A 17,946-nucleotide genomic window follows, 5' to 3' on the forward strand; every position below is an offset into this window, starting at 1 on the left:
CACCTCTCGCATTATTGCGTAAAGTTGGCAAATCCTTAAAGGCAAATAGGCAGGCTCAGTCCCCGGCCTCTACTCCTCCTCTTCTTTTCTCTTTTTTTAGAGTTTAAAAACGGGTTGTGTGTGAGACTTTAAATCAACAAAATATAAAATATACATTTTAAATTGTTATTGATCCCTTTACTCCTGGTCCTAAAGTGTATATTTATTTTCTTACTCTTCTTATATATATTGTTTGTTTACTTGCACTGCTGTAACTGGAGCCTCGTCGTCTCTCTATATAAACTGGACTGTATGTAGCGGAGATGACAAGAAAGTTTACTTTGACTTCAGCAGCGAGCAGGCGCACCGAGGGCTCTCGCGCTCACTTTTCGCGTATAGAATTTTGAAAAAACATCGGTGCAAATTATAAGTCTGTATCATGATGTCTGGTGTTTTCGTGTTTGTTGGTTTGTTTGTAATTTGTTTTATTTTGCGAGTTGGTAATTTTTGCTGCTCCAGCCAGCCAGAGCATCCCCCGCCGCCCCGCCCTCCCCTCCCTGTGCCGCAAGCAGCAGGCGCACCTCGCAAACGGAGGGCGCCCTTACTCCCAGCAAATGGGCGATAGAAAACCAATGCCATTCCCAATATGCGCTGGGATGATGTCGGGGCAGCATGAGAACAAGCCGTGATGCCGCCCCCACCACGATGCCGCCCCGGGCAACCGCCCGTGTCGCCCGTATCTAAAACCGCTACTGTACAAATGTTAAATGTAATGTCAATAGCTTCAATCAATGTTTAATGCAATGCTTATTAAATGATTCTGATATAATAATGATGCTACTGCTAAAAATAAAGTAAAACACCCCTTTTTACCCGACAAGAGCAAAGACCAGGCAGAAAAACGAACTTCAAACACAAACTCTACGTACACATTTGAGGTCAGCAATTAGAGTGTCTCTGTTCTTTTAAAATATCATTTATGTAAAATTGTTTTTTAGCCAACATGAAAAAGGAAAAAAGTTGCGTGTATGACTGTATTACTGATGGTCATCAGGGTAACACCCAGGCAGACATCATCAACACATGAAGAGACATGAAGGGTATTTCACAAAGTCTGACCTGTGTTAATCGATCCGCTCAGGGTCCGTGGTTACCACGGTTACTGCAGAAGCTGCTGTGAATTTAGGACTGCAATAACTTACCGGCGATATGAGTGTTTATGTTTCCATTACAAAAGAATTGTCTGACGTGGCTGTGTCCTCAGAAATCTGCACATGCACCCCCAAGTTGAATAAATATATTAAAAAAAAAAACAGATGATGTCATCATTTCTGGAGGCTGGAGTTTTCAATATACCGAACAACATGCTGCTTCAGACACTGTTCCTACATCCTCCACATTTCCACCATCTTTTCTCCATGTATAAAAAAGTATTTTAATGTTAATTTAAATTCAAGTTAGTTGTAAATAAAACAGTGAAGTAAATTAACCTCCACTCCGAGCTAAAACTCAGTGAAGTTTTAAAGCTGTGTTCTGACTATCACGTTACATGGGTGCTAGAGAAAAACACAGAGACACAAAATCAGGCGGAATTGTAATTAAAATGATTTCATTGTTGGCTGAAGATAATACTGATACTAACACATCCATATCTGCCACACAGAGCTCTGCATTTACTGCTCATTTAGAACAAATGACGGTCTCAGCAAACGAGGACACAATCACACAGCCCACTGTCTTTGTTAGATGCGCGCCTGTTTCAGCAAAGTTCACAAACTCCCTCCAACACAACGTCCGGCCCACTGTGCGGCTCCACCAATGAGATCCGAGGGCCTGCGCAGTGGTATTAGCATACAGCCTGTATAAAAAGCGCTGCTCTCAGTTACTGAGCTCATTCGTTACTGCAGAGTATCGAGGAGAGAAAATGCCTGAACCCGCCAAGTCCGCGCCCAAGAAGGGCTCCAAGAAAGCCGTGACTAAGACCGCCGGCAAGGGCGGCAAGAAGAAGAGAAAGACCAGGAAGGAGAGCTACGCCATCTACGTGTACAAGGTGCTGAAGCAGGTCCACCCCGACACCGGGATCTCCTCCAAAGCCATGAGCATCATGAACTCGTTTGTCAACGACATCTTCGAGCGTATCGCTGCCGAGGCATCTCGCCTGGCGCACTACAACAAACGCTCCACCATCACCTCCAGGGAGATCCAGACCGCAGTTCGCCTGCTCCTCCCCGGTGAGCTGGCCAAGCACGCAGTGTCTGAGGGCACCAAGGCCGTCACCAAGTACACGAGCTCCAAATAAACTGGCTATCAGATGTCAAATCCAACGGCTCTTTTCAGAGCCACACACTTTTTACTAACGAGCACACTTTCTACTGTCCAACATTTGATTTATATAGTGAACTACTTGAATCGCGGATGTGGCCGTTCATGTCACTGGGTGGTGTTAATTAGTGATGGGATTTCCGGCTCTTACAGAGATTCTGCTCGGCTCACTAAAAAGAGCCGGCTCTTTCGGCTCCCAACCGACTTTCGAGCTTGTTTTGTTGCTCTGATTAATTTATTAACAAAAATATAAGATTATGCACAAGGAGTTACTAATGTTAAAAAAAATAGATTATTTAAGTTTATATATAAATATATGCGGTGGCCTCTAGAGACGAAGCACGACACATTTCTAGCATTAACTGAACTTCCAAAAAATCTGCCTAGATATTTCAATAACACAATTGAAAGCATATGTGTATTTAGACACAAGCGCAGAGATAGATTATCGATATAGATATTCAAAAACTAGGCAGCCCAAAGCTAAACCTGAGCCTTGGTTTAATGAGAGCACTCGTGCTGTTAAGAGGGAACGTCAAGCAGAACAGAGGTGGAAAAAAGATAAACTGCATGTATCATTTCAAATTCTAAAAGACTGCTGGCATCGCTACCAGAACACTGTTAAAGAGGCAAAAAGTGAATATTTTGCAAATATTATTTCTTGCAACAGTCATAACCCACGTGTGTTCTTTAGGACCATTGACACAGTTCTTAATACTCCATTGAAGGTCTTTTTGGAAGTTTCTCCTGATATCTGCAATGATTTTCTGAACTTTTTTATTGAAAAGGTTGTCACCACCAGGGCTCTTATCACAACTCCTGACTCTGACCCCTCTGCCTCTGTCCCTTCCACTGCTGTTTTTACTCAGTTTGAACTTGTGATGTTCTCTGCTTTAGAGGATGTGGTTCACTATATTAAGCCCACAGGTTTCCCTCGGGATGCTTTTCCTCCACAATTTTTTAAAGAAGATTTTTCTTGGTATAGGACGATATGTCCTTGAAATTATTAACAGCAGTCTGTCTTCTGGTGTGGTTCCTGCAAGTTTCAAACATGCACTAGTGCAGCCACTGCTTAAAAAACCTGCCCTTGATCACACAGTTTTAGCTGACTATAGGCCTACTTCCAAGCTGCCTTTACTTTCCAAGGTTTTAGAGAAAATTGTTTTTAGTCAACTGAAAGATTTTCTAGATGATAATGGCATCCAAATTTATTTGCCACTGAAGCAGAAGGGTGGCATCTCCATAAAACCTCTCATGACATGCCTAGATGACATTAAAACTTGGTTGGCTCTAAACTTTTTAAATTTTAATGAAAAGAGTTTTAAAATTACTCTTATTAATCTTTCTGGGCCACAAAATAAACTTTAAACATATTTTCAGGCGAGAATGTGGGTTAGCTCGTTGATAATTAAAAATGAACACAAAAAACGGAGAAAGATTTCGGGGTCCATTTTCGATTTTCGTGCCGTGGCGCTGACAACCGGAAATACTCTGAATTAAGGGCGGGAGTAGATCGAGAAGGCTAGACCGTTCAATTCCATAGCAGTTTACTTCCGGCCTACCTGACCTCCTGAGGACCCGGCCCACGTAGACCGCAAAGGCCGGGTCCTCAGGAGGATGCAGCCCATGAATTTGGACACGACCTATATCAGCCACACCTGACTAAAAGCCGCAGGTGCTTTAATGTTTACTTACCATATGTAAGAGAATATGCACAAAGGGAATTGTCAGGAAAGAGATGGCTGTTTGGAGACACATCACTTTTATTAATATTTTGAAAAACAAGTTATGGGTACATATTTGCATAACTTTTTAGGTATATGTACAAGTAGCTGTAATTACAAGTACGAAACATGTACTGTGCTTCATAAATGAGTAACAAATGTAGTACATAACAATAACCTACAGCACACCAGAAAAATAGATTCGGACTACCTTTTAGGCTCAGGTGCAGTGACACGGCTTTAACAAGAAGAAAAGTCAGTCATTCACCACCATCTTCCTGCGCACTAAAACCACCAAAGTCCTCTTCTCCAGTGTCGGCTTTCAAAACCAAAGAAATCCTCGTTGTCAGTGTTGGAGTCGAACTCCCTCTGAAGGGCCGTGGCGGTGTCCTCATCTCCATCACGCAGCAGTCCAGCCCTTTGCAATCCGTTGGTGATCGTGGATGTTTTCACACTTCTCCACTCTGTCAGATGTACAGTCCTTTTTGTTTCATAAATTTGTGACACCAGAATGGCCCACCTCTGAAATTTTTTATCTTCGTTTCGTTGGCGACTGTTTTGGCTTTTAGTCGCATCTGCACACCTGAAACACCTCACCCGTTTGCTCTTTACAATCATACCTTCATAGTACAAGACATCACAACACTTCTTGTTTTACTATGAAACACTATCAGAAAAGAAATACACCTTTAAAAGTTATCACCTACATTAAAAAAAATTATATTAAAAAAAACAACAAATATGACTGAAAGTATTACATTTATAGTTGCATGTTATTATCTCTGTATGAAATATTGAGTTCTACTTTTATTTTTTGAAAGCCTACACTGGCTGTTTTAGTGGAAGTACACTGTATAGGTTAATGATACCTAGCCAATATAATCCACTAAAAATACTCAACCTTACCTGACTAAATCTAGGCCAAGTGAGCTGATATTAGGTGATTTCAAGGACACATTTTACTCCAAGCTGAACCCATACAGCTATTTATTTTAGCATGTATTGATTTCATTACTGATTTCATAACCAATTTGATTTGTGTACATTTAAACTAATGGAGCTCTGTAGAGTTAAGGGTGCTGGGAATTCCTTTTTTTCAAAATATAGCCTCGAGGTTTACTTCTTGACCTCCTTTATCTGGCTGAGGCAGCTTTAACTCATTTTACGACAGGCAGACCCCCACTGTCAATACATTCTTCCCTCCATACAGAGTTACACACCAAAGTTTATAGCTAAACCAACTAATTTTCCACGTCAGAGGTCAGGGTTCAGCAACTTAATGTAATTCTTGAGAGCTTTAAGGTCGCATGAAATGCTTTGAGAACACAATGGGATGAATAGCTGCCTTGAGACCAGGAGGCCCAGGTTCAAATCCTGCTCAAACCCACTACTGTCCTTAAAACAGGGGTTGACTAAGCGTAGATGTAAGTGACTTTGCAAAATGTCCTAAATTTAGCAGCAGTGCTGCTGAACATGTTGCTAACAGCTCCACATTTTCCTCCCTCTGTATCTGGATAGTTCCTGCAGCACCAAAGAAGTCCACCTGTCCCTCTCCTCCTCATCATGTTGTTATGATTTCCTATTGTGTTTGACAAGGTTTGTGATCTTGCCACATGTGTCATGTACCACGTGTTCTGTTTCCATGAGCGTAGAAACTGCTTTAATTATCAAGCAGGTGTACCATGATGACAGTCTACAGTCATAGTTATGAAACTAATAATTTGTGATATCCTATTTATTCTAAATTAGTAAGATGAGCAATGAGGTTGAACAAGGCACGAGCCTTAACCACACAGCAGGAGAGAATGAGAGCTTGTTTTATTTTGACTTTATATTAAGACCCTCTATTTTTGTCTTGTGAATAAAAGACAGTGCTTAAGCACTCATGATAGTATATTTTGAAGGTGGATTTGATTATGTAAGATGACATGAATGAACGTACATTTGAAAATAAATCAAGAAGCATAATCTACAGTTCCCTGTACACAAGTTGTTACAGACACAGTAACAGACAGAAGGATGTTTGCTTAGAGAGAAGTGTTTGGCTCTTAAAAGAGCCTTTGTTTTTGGTGAAGCCGAGCGCTTTGTGTTTACTTGGCCTTGGCGGGCTTCTCGGTCTTCTTGGGCAGCAGCACAGCCTGGATGTTGGGCAGCACACCACCCTGAGCGATGGTGACTCCACCCAGGAGCTTGTTGAGCTCCTCGTCGTTGCGCACAGCCAGCTGCAGGTGACGTGGGATGATACGAGTCTTCTTGTTGTCGCGGGCTGCGTTTCCAGCCAGCTCCAGGATCTCAGCGGTCAGGTACTCGAGCACAGCTGCCAGGTAAACGGGGGCGCCGGCTCCCACACGCTCCGCATAGTTGCCTTTGCGCAGCAGTCTGTGGACACGACCCACGGGGAACTGAAGCCCGGCACGGGATGAGCGGGTCTTACGGTGTGTTCACACCGAACGCGATGGACGCGAATAGAGCGTCAGGTTTACATGTAAAGTCAATGGAAAAGCGCGATGACGCGCGATTGCGGGTCCCGCGAAAATTCGGAAGCAGATTTGCGTCGCGAAAACGCCAAAACGCGTGAAACGCGCGTCAGTGTAGCGCGTCTGGCGCGTTTGACTCGCGAATAAAACCACGCGCGTGAGTTTTTGTGTTGCATTTTGTGCATACGCGCGTTTCGCGTCTACCGCTCGAGTTGGAAAAATCTGAACTCCAGCGTCAAATCGCGCCGCGACAACCAATCAGGAGCCTGGTGACGTGGCTCTGACCTAGGTCAAAGGGGCAGATCCAGCCAAAGCCCTTCATTCTTCATTCAGTATGGAGGAAAAGCTAATCAGTGCCGTGGCTAATCACCCGGAGCTATACGATGCTAGCTACTACTTTTACCGAGACAGGAATAAAAAGGACCTAGCTTGGAGACACATAAGTGAGGAGATCGGGCAACCTGGTAAGTTCATTCCTTCTTTTTAATTTTCAGACTGACCCGATGAACCCGCGCAAAAGCTAGCAAGCCCGCCTACTGTCCCGCTATTTTCCCACTGATGTACAAATACCTTTCCGCTAACAAGATAATGCGTTTATTCAGAGGACATCTGCAGGAGAAAGTGGAAGAGCCTCAGGGACACTTATAATAAGGAGAAGAAGGCAGAGAAGGAGAAGAGGAGTGGGTCTGCAGCAGGATCGGGGAGAAGATGGAAGTTCTTCGCGGTCATGGGGTTTCTGGACCCCTTCCTCACCCCGCGGGAGACTAGCGGTAATATGGTGCGGACCGTGGAGAACTTCTCCCCCGAGGACCAGGGACAGCCCGAAGAGGCAGCAGGGGAGTGTCAGTCAGAAGGTATGTTTACATTGAGTTAATGTAGGCAGTTAATTTATGCGTGTTGTCATACAGGAACATATTTTGTTTATTAATAAACAGTATACAGTAGTCCCGCTGTTCATCCGTCACTGCCTCGCCTTTTCGCTGAGTTTTTTTTATTGCACCGTACAGCTTTCAACAATGCGCATTGCATTCTGCAGCCCAAATGACAAATCTCCTCCATGTCGTGTCTCCTGCGCTTGCCAAACTTATCATGTTTGGTTTTGATAACCATCACGTCCAATAGAAAAAAACAGCACAAAAGCACTCATAACTATGAGCCTCATTCGGAAATACACACCTGCACCGGGAGCAAAAAAGGCGCACAAAAGTGGCGCCGCAGACGGAGAAAAAGCGCGGCATAATACTTTTACGTTTTAAAATCGACAAAGGTTTTCACTTTGAGAATCAACTTGTGAGAACTGTGACTACTGTTCATGTGCTGCAATAAATGAGAGACCACTGTATATAATAATAATAATAAGTATATAATAATATAATATTCTCTATGACTATTGTCTTCAACCTGTTAACATCTAATATTGTCTTGATAGAGTCAAGTAATCATGCAGCAGAGTCCTCAGCTGTCTCTTCTCCTGGCTCTCCAGTCCCTGGTCCCTCAGCTCCTGCTGCTGCACCCACAGGTATGAACATCAAGCACTGACAGCTTTTTACTTGCTTGAATTCCCTTGTGATCACCTTTACTAAATATCTACAACCAATCTGTTTATATCATGTTTTTTTTTTCAATTTTGAAAATGAAAATCTAGTAGCAGCCTTCTCATTACTTTGTGTTGTTTTGTGCTGTGTTTTACAGGCCCACAGAGGAGGACAGCTCGAAGGCGGGCGAGGGACGGGTCCCAGGACGGTCCATCGGCGGTGGAGCTGGCCATCCTGGAGTCCCTAAAGAGGCCACGCCCGTCTCCAACTGAACATTTCCTCCTCTGCCTTGTTCCTGTTCTGGAGAGCATGCCGCCTCAGACACGAGAATTCGTGAAATTTCAAATTTATAAATTAGTTTTTGAAAACAGCACAGCTGTGTTAAATTTGGAAACATTGGACCCTAATGATCAGTAGTTTTCTGATGAGGCAGCATGCTCTCCAGGGCAGAAACAATGTTCTTATTTTTCTCCTCCTTCTCCCTGAGGCTCTTCCACTCCAAGCTGGGTCCTTTTTATTCCTGTCTCTCTGTAAATAGTTACATTTCATATATTTATGATAAATGTTTTTGTTAATGAATTTATATTTTTTCAAATAAACATTTATAATGACAAAATGTCTCTGTTCTACTACACAGCAAATATTGGCACCCGACTTGACACAAGTAGAATTTATTTCATATTATACTAATGACAAAACATACTAATACAGTGGGATGCAAAAGTTTGGGCAACATTGTGAAAAGTAATTATTTTCTTGTACAAATCATTGGTTGTCACAATAAAAATAGTCAAATATATCATATAGGAGACACACACAGTGATATTTGAGAAGTGAAATGCAGTTTAGAGAAAGTGTGCAATAACTGTTTAAATCAAGCAGGTGCATAAATTGGCAACACAAAAAAAGAGAAATGAAATAAATATTTAGTGTATATCAATGTGTGTGTCTCCTATATGATATATGTAAGTGACATTTTTCATTGTAACAGCGATTCATACAGGAAAATAATGACTATTAATAAGGTTGCCCAAACTTTTGCACCACACTGTATATAGGAACATAGTGAAGACAAGTTATTTAAGAGAGTAAAAAGAGGTTAGTTTATTTTGGAGTAGAGCTCCATTTATTAAGAAAAATTTAAAAAGACAGGAACACTCTTTAGAGGTTTGTGGGTGGCTCTTAAAAGAGCCGTTGTGGGGAAGTCACTCGGACTTCAAACAGGCTACTCCTTTGGTTGCCAAGACACAGCTCCCTCCACCGAGAAGTGAGCCATGAATTTCTCCCTCACCAGGACAGCCTCTCTGGAGGAGTTGTTTGCTGGCAAGGAACCTGGACAAAATTGTTTAAAATGAGTATTATGTGTACTGCAGTTACAAAATACATTATTGAAATTACAAAATTACAAATTGCAAAACATAAATCTTACATAAAACCTTTTGTAATTATAAGGATAATTACATGATATATATTAGATATAATCTAAAACAGTCTGCGGTGATTATATACAAATATTCAACTATCCCAGAATTAAACCAGGTCTAAATAAAAAGGAGTGAGCATCACTACAAAGGTTAACTCAGTGGTCCTAATGCTACAGTTTGATATCAGCAAACACCGAGCGCATACATTGATATGACACCACAGCCATGCTATCATTCAAACACTGATAACAGCATAAATCGAATTAAATCGGGACTTGATGAGACCTTCTGAGTATCACTAGAAATATTATAAACAGTCGTCTCCGTACCACAGTTTGCTATCAGTAAAAACCGAGAGCATTCACTGTTAGCATAGCACATCCATGTTAGCAGTGTATAAATGGATGGTTTAGCATGTATTAGCACAGGTATCAATAAAGGACTACCGTATTAAATACTTTTACTAACCTCAGGCAGATGGACAGGCGCTCTGCAGGTGGGATTGAGCGCCTGTAATTGGTGTCTAGGCGGGCGGTTCTGGGACCGACCCGGGGAAGCAGGTCCTCAAACTGGCCGAGTGAAAGACGGTGATGTCGCTGGAATCGGCCGTCATCCAGGCGCAGCTCCTGGAGCAAATGGTGAAACTCACCAAACTGCTCATGCCTCTGGAGGACCTGATGGACCCAGGTAGGGCGAGGGCGTCTTTTACGCCGCTGCTCTGCTCTCCACAGTACATAGAGAAGGGAGACTCTCTCTTCAAGCGCTAACTCGACAGCTGCCATCTTGCAAAGATACCGGTCTGGCACAACTTCCTCCCACATCCCTCCCACATTTCCGGTTCACGCGCGTCAAAATATCATATTTTGAAGCGCGATGGATTTTTCTTGGACACGCGTTGAGACGCGAATGTGCACGAGTCAAATTAGGGGCGTTTGGGGCGTTTTTGTTCGCGTCCATCGCGTTCGGTGTGAACACACCGTTAGCCTTAGCTCTGGCTTTACCTCCGGTTTTGCCGCGACCACTCATTTTAACAGGTTCTTCTTTTCGTAATATCGAGACTAAGAAGAAATGTGGCTCGATCAGCTCAAAGCTTCGCTTATATTTCCGCAGAGCGCGGGCATTTTCGTCACGCACCAATCGCAGAGAGGCTTGCGGCAGCGCGCAACATCAATGCTCTTTTCTCCAATGAGCAGCACACACCGAGGCGGGGCGGTGCTCCTCTGAACGCTGCTGAGCACCACGTGGAGCCCGTCACCAATCACGAGCCGGAGCGGCACAGCGTCATAGCCCGTCACACACTTTAAGAGCAGCGAGTCTCCTCTGTTTGCTACATTTTCTACTCTTATCACAGGAGAAGAAAAGTGAGAAAGAATGGCAAGAACCAAGCAGACCGCTCGCAAGTCTACCGGCGGCAAAGCCCCCAGGAAGCAGCTGGCCACCAAGGCCGCTCGTAAGAGCGCCCCGGCCACCGGAGGCGTCAAGAAGCCTCACCGTTATAGGCCCGGTACCGTGGCTCTGCGAGAGATCCGCCGTTACCAGAAATCCACCGAGCTGCTGATCCGCAAGCTGCCCTTCCAGCGCCTGGTCCGCGAGATCGCTCAGGACTTCAAGACCGACCTGCGCTTCCAGAGCTCTGCTGTCATGGCTCTGCAGGAGGCCAGCGAGGCTTACTTGGTCGGACTCTTCGAGGACACCAACCTGTGCGCCATCCACGCCAAAAGGGTCACCATCATGCCCAAAGACATACAGCTGGCTCGCCGCATCCGCGGAGAGAGAGCATAACTGCGCTACACGCTCTCCTAGCAACAACGGCTCTTTTCAGAGCCACCTCACTCACACCAAGAGCTCGCTCCTTTTGTCTTTTTTATTTTTTAAATTAGTATTGTTTTTATAATTGAATCTTATGCTCACATATCAATATTCATGCTGTTTCTATTCCAGAAATTACAGTTAGCATCAACATGGAATTCACTGACTTCAGTGACAAAATTTATACTTAATATAGTATTTTTCAAAGAAACCTATAAGTCACTGAAAGTCAAACTCATAAAATGTGTCCGTCATAATAACGTTACAGGCTATGCCAGGCTTTGGCCCACATCAGTCTAAAATTGTATGTAACCATGAATAACGTGTTTTGGAAACCTGCACAACAGGCAGCACTATTAGTTATCTCAGTCTCAGTAGCATTTCTAATTTTGATTGAAACTGTCAGAAAACGGCAGCCTCGAGCAGGCCAGGATATTAGTTTACAGAGGTGGTTAAAATAATGTGTAACGCTAAAATGTTTTGTGAGAGCACTGAAGCTTCTTTCAGCCTCAGCTGAGGACACTGGGATGACTGAAATCGCCTGACAATTATAATAAATACTAGTTAATCTAAATCATCAGTCACCTGTGACCTGCCTCTTCACCTCTGTCCGAGCTACAACATGGCAGAGCTGCCTCTGTCACCTGATAAATAACAGTGAGACATTCCAAATACATGCAGTCACACAAAAAAGAAAAAACCCTACTAAATCAGCACTTCTGCTTCAAGTGGATTTCTGGCAGGAAGACATTTACAAATAAACCGATGAATAAGTCATTTCTATCCTTTTTGTTTGGTCTATGACTTTTCTCAGTGAGTATTAAACCGTGGTGTTGAATACGTCTGTAACCCCTTAAGTTCAGGTTGTGGTCATTTCAGTTATTGTAACGTCGTGAAGAAAATCACGCATTACAAAAAGCTCAATCTTACAGCCTTTAGCTAACTGAAGAGGGTAATATGTTAGGAATCTCAGTTGGTAATTCTTTACGTTATAACATACTACTTCAGGTTGGTGGGGAAATGCTGGCAAGTATTTTACTAATGTTTTCAGGTCTTTCGTCCAAGCCGTGAGAATAACAACACCACCACAGAACAAAGCTCTCAAAGTGAAGTGGGTGGCTCTTAAAAGAGCCGTTTGTTGGATAATGGTGAATGAGTTTAACCGCCGAAGCCGTACAGAGTGCGGCCCTGCCTCTTCAGAGCGTACACCACATCCATGGCGGTCACAGTCTTCCTCTTGGCGTGCTCAGTGTAGGTGACGGCGTCACGGATGACATTCTCCAGGAACACCTTGAGCACACCGCGGGTCTCCTCGTAGATCAGACCAGAAATACGCTTCACTCCGCCACGACGAGCTAGACGACGGATAGCGGGTTTGGTGATACCCTGGATGTTATCACGGAGAACTTTACGGTGACGCTTGGCGCCTCCTTCACCGAGTCCTTTGCCACCCTTGCTTTTTTTTTTTTTTAAAGCCTTTATTTTCAAAATTCATGGCAAATTCACAAGCAACAATACATAAAAAAAACTTTGCATCAAAATATTTGGCAATACACATAATAATTTACAATAGATACATTAATACAAAATTAATGTTACACCCCCCCCCCCAAAGTACTCAAACATTTTAACATTGATTATATTTTCAAAAGATCCCAAGGTAAAGGGCTATTCTTTTTTTGCTCTAAAGTTTTCCTCCTTCTCAGGTCTGCAAGAATATTTTTACACACAGCCACACTATCTATCATTTTTTGCTCAATGACCACCTTGGCTCTGGTTTTCCAAATGTGGGTGTTAATGACACACATAATAAGCCAAAAGAGGCGTCTTTTACTGTCGTACATTTTTTCTTTAAACAGACCATATTTTATAGCTTGTATATTGTTTTCAATTTCAAACCCCACTTTAGTCATCTGTTGTCTAATCTCTACTGTTCTATAACAGGATAACAGTAAATGTTCAAGGGTTTCATCTTCGGCACATCGTGACATAGGACATTCTTTGGTGGTAACGTAACAGCTCCACTGAACCACCGCTCTAACAGGGAGTCGTCCAACCGAGATCAACCACACTGTATCTCTCATATTTTCAGATATTAATTTGTCATAGATATTTTTGACTATTAACGGATATTCTTCTACGCCCACGCCCTTATATTTTATCTGTCCTTCATTATTTTTACTGTTAATTGTATTATATACTTGTTTAGTGGATACTTGTGTCCAGTTAATGTTAAAGTCTTTCCATTGTTCTGTAGTGTCGCCAAAAACAAGCTTATAATAAGGTACATTTGATCTAGCCCTACCTTTTAATTTTTTCCATTGTGCTACATCACCTCTAACCCACGGAGTCCCCCTATTAAGAGCGCTAAAAACATTTTTAATAAACGGAATTCTCAAAGTGATGCGGAGATCTGGCGCACCCAATCCACCACACTCTTTGCCTTTGTACATCAAGGTTCGTTTCGTTACCTCACGATTTGTTCCCCATATTAATTTAAGACACAATTTGTTTAAAAATAAAAGTGATTTATGAGGAGGAGGAAAAACCGTGGCAAGGAAAAGAAGTTTGGATACTATATGGGTTTTAACTATATTAACTCGCGCTTTATAGTTAGTATTTTTATTTTCCCATTTAGCTACTTCTTCTTTAATTTCACATTCTTTTTTGGACCAGTTTAACAAACAGGGGTCCCCTTTGTTGATCCAAATTCCCAAGACTTTCATTTCATCATTAACTTGTATGTTTATTTTCGGCTTTTGTAATGAGGAACCAAACCACACGCTTTCTGTTTTTTCTGGGTTTAATTTTGCACCTGATGCCAATTCATATTGTTTGAGGTGAAAAAGTAACCTGTCCAACTCGTCCTGGTTCCTAATGATAACCGTAACATCATCGGCATAAGCCATAGCTGTCACTCTATAGCCATCGTTAAAACAGTATCCTTTAATATTAGTGTCTTTATTAATTAGTTTCAATAAAGGATTGATGGCTAAAACACACAAAGCAGCGCTTAGCGGGCATCCCTGTTTCACTCCACACGACGCATGGAATTGTTCAGTCAAACTTCCATTTACCTTGACTTGTATGATGGATTTTTTGTATAACAATTTTACCATGGCGATGAAACTGTCCGGCATCCCGTAGGCTTTCATAACTGCCCATATATACGAATGGGAGAGATAATCAAATGCTTTCTTTTGATCTAAGCCAAGAATAAAAAAATCAGAGTCTCTTCTGGAGTATATTACCTCTCTCAGGGTGCACAGATTATCCCACATCTGGCGACCCTTTATAGCACATGTCTGTTCCTTCACAATAATTTTGTCTAATATATCTTCTAATCTGTTCATTATTATTTTAGCTAATATTTTGTAATCAACGTTCATTATTGTTAATTGTCTATAATTATTTATATCACTTTTATCTCCTTTTTTATATAATAAACACATCAGACCAACATAGAAAGAGTCACATAATACTCCTTTTTCAAGCCCTGAATTCAAAGCTGAGGTTAAAAGTTCATTTACTTCCTCTATACCCAACTTGTAAAACTCAGCTGGGAGACCATCTAGTCCTGGAGTTTTATTGTTATTCAGTTGCTCGATAGCAGCTGCAACCTCTTCTTTTCTTATCACCCCAAGCAGTGGATCAAAAACAGAAGGTTCAAGAGGTCCAATAACATTTAACAATGATCGTAAAGCATTACTGTCTGAAGGTAATGCAGAAAACATGGATGAGCATTGTTCTCTGACAGCATGTCTTTTCTCGCTCTCATTGACGGTTAATTTTCCGCTTCCATCCCTAATAGAGGGGATAAAGTTGCTACCACGTCTCCTCTGACCAGAGACAATCGCAAAGTCAGTGTTTCCATTTCTATCACACCCTGCTGTTATCTGCATATTAAATAATAACTCATTATTTATCAATTCTATTTCTTTTTTCAACTCATCCATCTGATGTTCCTCTTCTTCGTTTCTTTTTTTAGATTTTAGACGTATATATGTTTTTACATCTTCATTATATTTCATATTCTTGGCATGATTTAACTCCCGACATTTGAATTTGAAGAAATCTTTCAATTGGCTTTTAAGCAAATCCCACAGTTCTATCTCAGAACTTACCAGAACTCTTAATTGCAATATTTTTTTAATTTCACATTTTAGTTCTTGTGTTAGCGCTAGATTCCTCAAACATGCCGTATTTAATTTCCAATAGCTTTTATGATAGTCAAGACCACACTGCATTGTAGCTTTAACAATCATATGATCAGATAGATCAGTCATAAAGGTGTCATAATTAAGAGCGCGTATTGAAGAAGAAATATAGATCCTATCTATTCTAGTTTTGATATTTGTGTCAAATCTAGTAAAATGAATCTTTGTGGGATGTAATACTCTATAGAGATGTCTAAGGGAAGCATCTGTACAAACTTGCGCTAAAAATTTACCTTCACGATTGATCTTAAAAGGCGTTGTAGCAGCTCTATCACTTTCTTCCGTTACAATATTAAAATCGCCACATATTATTAAATTAAAACCTACTTCCAGGAGCTGCTTCATTTTTTTTAACAGCCTCATTTTCTTTGTCCTTTCAGTTGCAGTATAAACATTGATGATCCGCATCTTCTCTCCATGATAAAAACAGTCAACTAAAAGAAGTCTTCCAGGGATAATGTCTCTTCGTTTTATTATGTTCACATTTGAGTCTTTAAAAAAAAATACCAACTCCATCTGCACTATCCTCTCCGATTGAAATTATTGAGCGCCCCGGACACCACATTTGAGTTAGTGCAGATATATCATTGTCACTTTTCAGTCTCATCTCTTGTAGACATAGAATATCATAATTTAGCTTTAATAAATAATCAACTTTCTTTTTTCTATATCTTTCTGATTGTAACCCTCTAACATTCCATGTTATTATTTTAAGAATACACATTTTTTTTATGTAGTAGGAGGTTATTCGGTAGAGAGAGGGAACATTGTAGATTCAACATTACCTTGCGAAGGGCTGGATCGATCGTCTTTTCTCTTATCTCTGCTATAAGACGTCGTCGAGACACTTCTTTTCCTACCTCCTTTCGTTGTTTCGTTGACCAATTCCTCCATTGCGGGATGCTGTTTATTTAGAAAAAATCCCTGTTTGTGGATCCGCATCATCTCGTCTTGCTGAATTATCCGTAGAAGAAAGCTCCATAGGAGTCGAAATGGGTGATTCTTCACTATCACTTGCACTTAGGTAGCTTTCTGATGAATTGTCTTCCTCGCTTTCCCTTCGCTCGTCATCGCTCTCACACTCCACATCCGAGGTTTGTGAGAAGGATTGGTCTTCCGGTTCTTCTCCACTTTTTACTGTTCTTTCTTCGAGTTGTCCTGAGAGCATCAAATCCTCCCCTATGTTGTTGTTGTCTGTCTGCGGCTCTGTTACTCCTGGAAGATTTGTTGTGGTACAATTACCAGGTTCTTGTCCTGAAACATCTTCAGGGACAGCCAATGGATTTATTAAGGACACATTTCCATATGTGAGCCTTTCTTGTAGCGGGATTGGATTTGAAGCTACTAGCAACGCTGAGGTGGATGAAAGGTTTGTGCGAAAAGCACTCGTGGAGGGCTGCTGGGAGGCTTTAGTTATATTTGCAAAAGATTTGGGACATTTAAAGAAGGTGTGTCCCTTCAGTCCGCACAGGGAACACTCGCTGTCATTTTGGCATTCTTTTGCTTTATGACCCAACTCCCCGCATTTCCAGCACTTACAGGTAGGACAGTCTCTTACTTGATGGTCTAGAGCTTGGCAGACAAAACATCTGTTTGCCTGTCCAGGATATATGATACGCCCATTAAAAGGGCCCAGAGAGATGGAGTTAGGGATGGAAATGATATGACCTGCTTCATCTCTCCGCATTCGTACTTTGAATTTTCTTACTCCGTACCATAGGCCGAATTTGTCAACCGGCTTAATAGGAGGTTGTAAGACTTCACAGTACCTTTGTAGATAGAGCTCAATATCCTGGTCTGGAACTCTTCCTGTCCAAAATTTCACCACAATTGTTGTGACTTCTAGCTGGACTGGAGATTCTACAGACCATTCCTTCCACTTAGGGTGATTTAAGTTGGTATGGTGAATTTCCAAAAACCGTCGTAAGGGGGCTTCTTGAAGGAAGCACAACTCAAACTCTCTTCTATTGGGTAACGAAATGAAAGAATAGATGTCCTGCGGGTTTACCCAAGAAGATTGGAAAAGGAGTTCCTCCGCCACATAATCGCGAGAGGGTGGATCGTTGCCTCCACCGTATTTCAACCTTACCCATAGGTTGCCAAATTTAGAGGCATAGGGTAAAGGGACATAAGGGGGCATGTTTAAACACACAAGGGCTACAAGCAGAAGGGAAGGGATAAACTCAGGCAACGTTACCACCCTTGCCTCTTCCACTCATGGTTACAGTTTCTTCTTTGAACGAGTAAAGTCGAATGAAGTTCAACCCGACGGAGCCGTCTTATTATGTGTGCTCGGCGGACGTAAAAGGAAACAGACGGTGCGAGGTTCGCTAGACGCATTTGTCATTTGTCATAGTTAAAAATGCAATTAACCGCCAGTCTTACCTGCACCATTGTGACCATTTCTATTCTTTCCTCCTGTCTTTGGGTGGCATCTTCATTGTTTCCCTGAGAAGTTT

The 17,946-nt window shown here is 41.9% G+C and overlaps 5 protein-coding genes across 5 annotated transcripts; 3 read left to right on the top strand and 2 right to left on the bottom strand.

The window, feature by feature from the left end:
- Positions 1-1,854: 1,854 nt before the first annotated feature.
- Positions 1,855-2,326, top strand: LOC146522694 (histone H2B 1/2). Its single transcript, XM_085153626.1, has one exon. The coding sequence runs from the start codon at positions 1,904-1,906 to the stop codon at positions 2,276-2,278; it is 375 nt and encodes a 124-aa protein (XP_085009752.1). The 5' UTR covers positions 1,855-1,903; the 3' UTR covers positions 2,279-2,326.
- A 1,616-nt stretch (positions 2,327-3,942) lies between these two features.
- On the bottom strand, positions 3,943-6,463 carry LOC146522695 (histone H2A-like; the record flags this gene model as incomplete). Its single annotated transcript, XM_085154149.1, has 1 exon — positions 3,943-6,463. A coding segment is annotated over one exon (348 nt), but the record flags the coding sequence as incomplete, so codon positions are not given.
- On the top strand, positions 6,459-9,002 carry LOC146522696 (uncharacterized). Its single transcript, XM_085153585.1, has 4 exons — positions 6,459-6,966; positions 7,105-7,356; positions 7,932-8,021; positions 8,195-9,002. The coding sequence occupies exons 1-4, from the start codon at positions 6,837-6,839 to the stop codon at positions 8,452-8,454; spliced, it is 732 nt and encodes a 243-aa protein (XP_085009711.1). The 5' UTR covers positions 6,459-6,836; the 3' UTR covers positions 8,455-9,002.
- A 111-nt stretch (positions 9,003-9,113) lies between these two features.
- LOC146522697 (histone H4-like) lies at positions 9,114-12,755 on the bottom strand (the record flags this gene model as incomplete). The annotated part of the gene is made up of 1 exon (XM_085153633.1): positions 9,114-12,755. A coding segment is annotated over one exon (327 nt), but the record flags the coding sequence as incomplete, so codon positions are not given.
- LOC146522698 (histone H3) lies at positions 10,833-17,745 on the top strand. The gene has a single exon (XM_085153618.1). It carries the CDS (start codon positions 10,833-10,835, stop codon positions 11,241-11,243), a length of 411 nt encoding a protein of 136 aa, XP_085009744.1. The 3' UTR covers positions 11,244-17,745.
- Positions 17,746-17,946: the final 201 nt, after the last annotated feature.

The sequence above is a fragment of the Neolamprologus multifasciatus genome, chromosome 3 (assembly GCF_963576455.1).
Source record: "Neolamprologus multifasciatus chromosome 3, fNeoMul1.2, whole genome shotgun sequence".
NCBI classification, from domain to species: Eukaryota; Metazoa; Chordata; class Actinopteri; order Cichliformes; family Cichlidae; genus Neolamprologus; species Neolamprologus multifasciatus.

What these genes read in the sequence shown, in the direction of transcription:
- LOC146522696 (XM_085153585.1), top strand. Translation starts at nt 6,837, where the DNA reads ATGGAGGAAAAGCTAATCAGTGCCGTGGCTAATCACCCGGAGCTATAC. An exon ending in TGAGGAGATCGGGCAACCTG is followed by an intron (nt 6,967 to 7,104) that starts GTAAGTTCATTC and finishes GCGTTTATTCAG; the next exon opens with AGGACATCTGCAGGAGAAAG. An exon ending in AGGGGAGTGTCAGTCAGAAG is followed by an intron (nt 7,357 to 7,931) that starts GTATGTTTACAT and finishes TTGTCTTGATAG; the next exon opens with AGTCAAGTAATCATGCAGCA.
- LOC146522694 (XM_085153626.1), top strand. Translation starts at nt 1,904, where the DNA reads ATGCCTGAACCCGCCAAGTCCGCGCCCAAGAAGGGCTCCAAGAAAGCC.
- LOC146522698 (XM_085153618.1), top strand. Translation starts at nt 10,833, where the DNA reads ATGGCAAGAACCAAGCAGACCGCTCGCAAGTCTACCGGCGGCAAAGCC.